Genomic DNA, 3,129 nt, shown 5'->3' on the forward strand with positions numbered 1-3,129 from the left:
TTTGGTTTGCGGGGCGGCCAGGGCCGGGGGGGAGCGGGGCGGGGCGGAGAGTGATTGATGTGTAGAGGCAGCTGCTTGCTGGTACTAATGAATATGTATTTATTTTGAAGTCAGTGAAACAAGGTCAGCTTACGGAGCTGATAGGGGTTTTCCCCCTGATTTTTAACACCCCCCGTCTGATGTAATGCTCTTCCACAGTTCTTAGACCCGTGCCCAGCCGGCCTGTGTGAAGTGTCACAAACACTGCGCTCAGCAGTGAGCGCCACGTCGCAGTGAGTGACTTGTTGTTTCCTGCCCGTTCCCCCTGAAAGCACTCAGCTTGTAGAATATGAGGGTGTTGCTCACACCAGATCTCTGGGTGCTGGGTGCGTGTTCGGAGGAACAGCCTTTGTCCCCGTTCAAGTTGCTGGGTGTTGTATGTGGTTAAACTCTAGGGCTTTGCTTAGGAAAGACTGTCCTAATCTCTTCTCTCCTGCTAGAGAAGAGATGAAGCCACAGTCTTTCAGCTTCTTCTAGATATTGGTATCCTAAAATACAGTTTTTCAATAGAGGAGGTTAAAAACAAACAAACAAAAGACAAAAGGCAGTTAGTATGAGCCAGGAGTTCAAAACTTCTTTGTAAGAGCTTTTGGAATCAATCCCACCCAGAGGGCAGCTGGCCGAGAAGGTGACCCTTCTGGAAGTTCTGCTGTTTTGAACGTGTTCTTTTGCTAAAACTTGCCAAGCTGTCAATCAGGATCCCAACTCACTTGTTCCAGCTTCTTCAGAGCGCAGCCTTCCCAGATGTTACGCTGGGAAGTGGCCCTGTCCCAGGAAGCCTGCGTTTCCTCTGAATGTAATAAACCCTAAACCAGGTCACAGACATGACTCCAGCTTTGGTGTTAAAATATTTGCAGCTCAAAATTTAATCCGTGGTGGGGGACTTTATATGTAGATATTCACACGCCACCCAGTGGAAGGTTACACCATGGTTTTTAGGAGTGATCAGTCCTCCTTTCATTGCTCTTTGTATTTTACAGTTGCATTTCAGGGGTAGTGTTCAGGATATAACCATTTTTGTAAACTTAAATCACAAGATCAAAAACTTCACTGGAACGTCAGATCCAAAACACCGGAAGTATTGGATACACCCCAGAGCAGAGGTGGTACAGTTTAATGACAACCCGCTATCCACCTGCTGGTGATGTGAGTGCTGTCAAACACCCCAGAATGGGAAAGGGCAAGGTAGTGGTGTGCTCTGTGTTCCAAATATCTTCAGGCACGTGAGGAGAGAGAAAAGAAAGGTATTTAAATACCAGTTTCTGTTCTGTACCAGCAGATTAGATTAGTGTTTCCATATAAAATTATTTCCTTGCAACTTACCTCCTTTATTGTAACATTTAAAAACATCCTTTTTAACAATTGAAACTTAGAATAATGACTTTGTCACTCGAATGTGAGAATGGTGAGACATTAATTTACTCCCCGGCTCTGCCCTGTTCTTGCGGAGATGCTGCAGTGTGAGGTGCCGTAGGACCTTCCCACCCTGCTCGCTGGGGTGCTTCTCCTCTGCCCTGTCTAAACCAGTGCCGTTTCCTTAGCACGCTCCGTACTCCAGACCTCAGCTGTGTGCTACTGTTTGGAGCCTGCATAGAAGGGGTAGTCCTGAGAGACAAGTAAGTTTGACAGCTCTAGCGCTTTCCTTTATTTCTCTTCTTTGCAGGGGAGGTGTGTTCTTCCCCATCCTGTCGTGTGTCATCGTCCCCCCCTCTTTTGTTTATTCGTTTTTAGTTCTGAGTGCCTTTTAAATGATACTTGTGTGTAAATTGTAAACAGTGCTTTGGCTTTGGGAATCTTCTTGTATTTGATTTGATGTTTTCTGGCTCCCTCAGATTTTCCATCCTATGCCTTAATTCCTCCACCGCTCCCAAGCCACTTCTGTGTTGTGGTGTACCCTTTTCAGTTCCCAGGGGTGCTCGTTCAAAGACCTGATCCTGAACAGTAAACTATAGTCAACTAGAGATTTCTTTTTCTTTTCCTAGAAAAGCAAGATACAGCAAATCTTTCCTTTTTATTTTTTTCCCTTTCCCTTCTCCACATGAACCTTCTTTATTTTGTCGTTGTCCTCTTTTTGTTAATGGCCGAGTTTGGCACAATTACTCTTTGCTAACTGGTTTCTGGCTTCATTGCCCCTGAGGTACTACTGCTGGTTTTTGTAGAATTACTGGTGACATCAGCGTATGCCAAAGAGCTGAAATTATTTCAGCCTACGGTACGTTAGCAAATAGCTTACAGAGTTGTTCTAACCTTTCCTGTACTTGCTGACCCTAAATCAATGACCACTCTCACGTCCATTCCCTGACCTGCTCTAAAGAAAAATCATAAAGGACAGGTGGATGGTCCCCATCTGTATCCCTGTGTGTCGTACTGCTCTCAGCGGAATCCACGGGAAGGAGCATTTCCTCATGGCATCTGTGATTGTTCTCTTGTGCAAACCTGGTCAGACATCCACAGCTGCACAGAGTTTGGTCTTTGGCTCTCGCTGCCCTCAGATTGTTCATTACCAGTGTTCCTGTCTGTAAATCCAGTAACGGTGTCCCCAGTAGTGGAATCTACCAGTGCTTTTTCTGAAAACTTCCCTCACACTGATGGCCTCTTTCCAGTGGACAAGCGGTGAAGTGCTCGTGAATGTAACTGTCTCGGGGAGAAAACCAAAACAAACTGACCAAACAAAACCCCAAAGTCTTCTGTAGGGGTGTCTGTTACTGGGCTGTGCTGGGGTTTTGAATTTTTTTGTTGTTGTTTGTCGCGAGTTAAAACTGTGTGGCTGTTAAAACCACCCCTGCTGGTAATCGGCAGAGCGGAAAGGTCTACCTGCTTCGCAGAATCTTTTTACTGCTCTAGGGGCACTGAGGTAACTGTGGATGTTCTCTTCTCTCTCCACTGAAAAGTTCTCTCGGTCCCGGGGCGGAAATTCGAAGGTGCCGAGGCTCGCCCTGGGGAGTGTCTCAAACGCCCCTTGTTATGCGTGTGCTTATTCGCGGAGGCGTGTCTGAATATCGCTCCGCTTCCCAAGATGTGCGGGAACTCTTGCCTGCGGTTCAGGGGAAAGGAGAAGGGAAAACGAAAGCTCAGCCACACGGCTGGGGC

At 46.7% G+C, this 3,129-nt stretch overlaps 1 protein-coding gene across 1 annotated transcript in view; it reads left to right on the forward strand.

The window, feature by feature from the left end:
- Positions 1–3,129, forward strand: part of SLC12A4 (solute carrier family 12 (potassium/chloride transporter), member 4) — a 33,267-nt gene that overhangs the window by 18,326 nt on the left and 11,812 nt on the right. Inside the window, exon 11 of the mRNA XM_010133231.1 lies at positions 1,598–1,655. Coding sequence (XP_010131533.1) covers positions 1,598–1,655 — 58 coding nt within the window. The remainder of the gene's footprint in view (positions 1–1,597; positions 1,656–3,129) is intronic.

The sequence above is a fragment of the Buceros rhinoceros genome, unplaced genomic scaffold (assembly GCF_000710305.1).
Source record: "Buceros rhinoceros silvestris isolate BGI_N320 unplaced genomic scaffold, ASM71030v1 scaffold5653, whole genome shotgun sequence".
NCBI classification, from domain to species: domain Eukaryota; kingdom Metazoa; phylum Chordata; class Aves; order Bucerotiformes; family Bucerotidae; genus Buceros; species Buceros rhinoceros.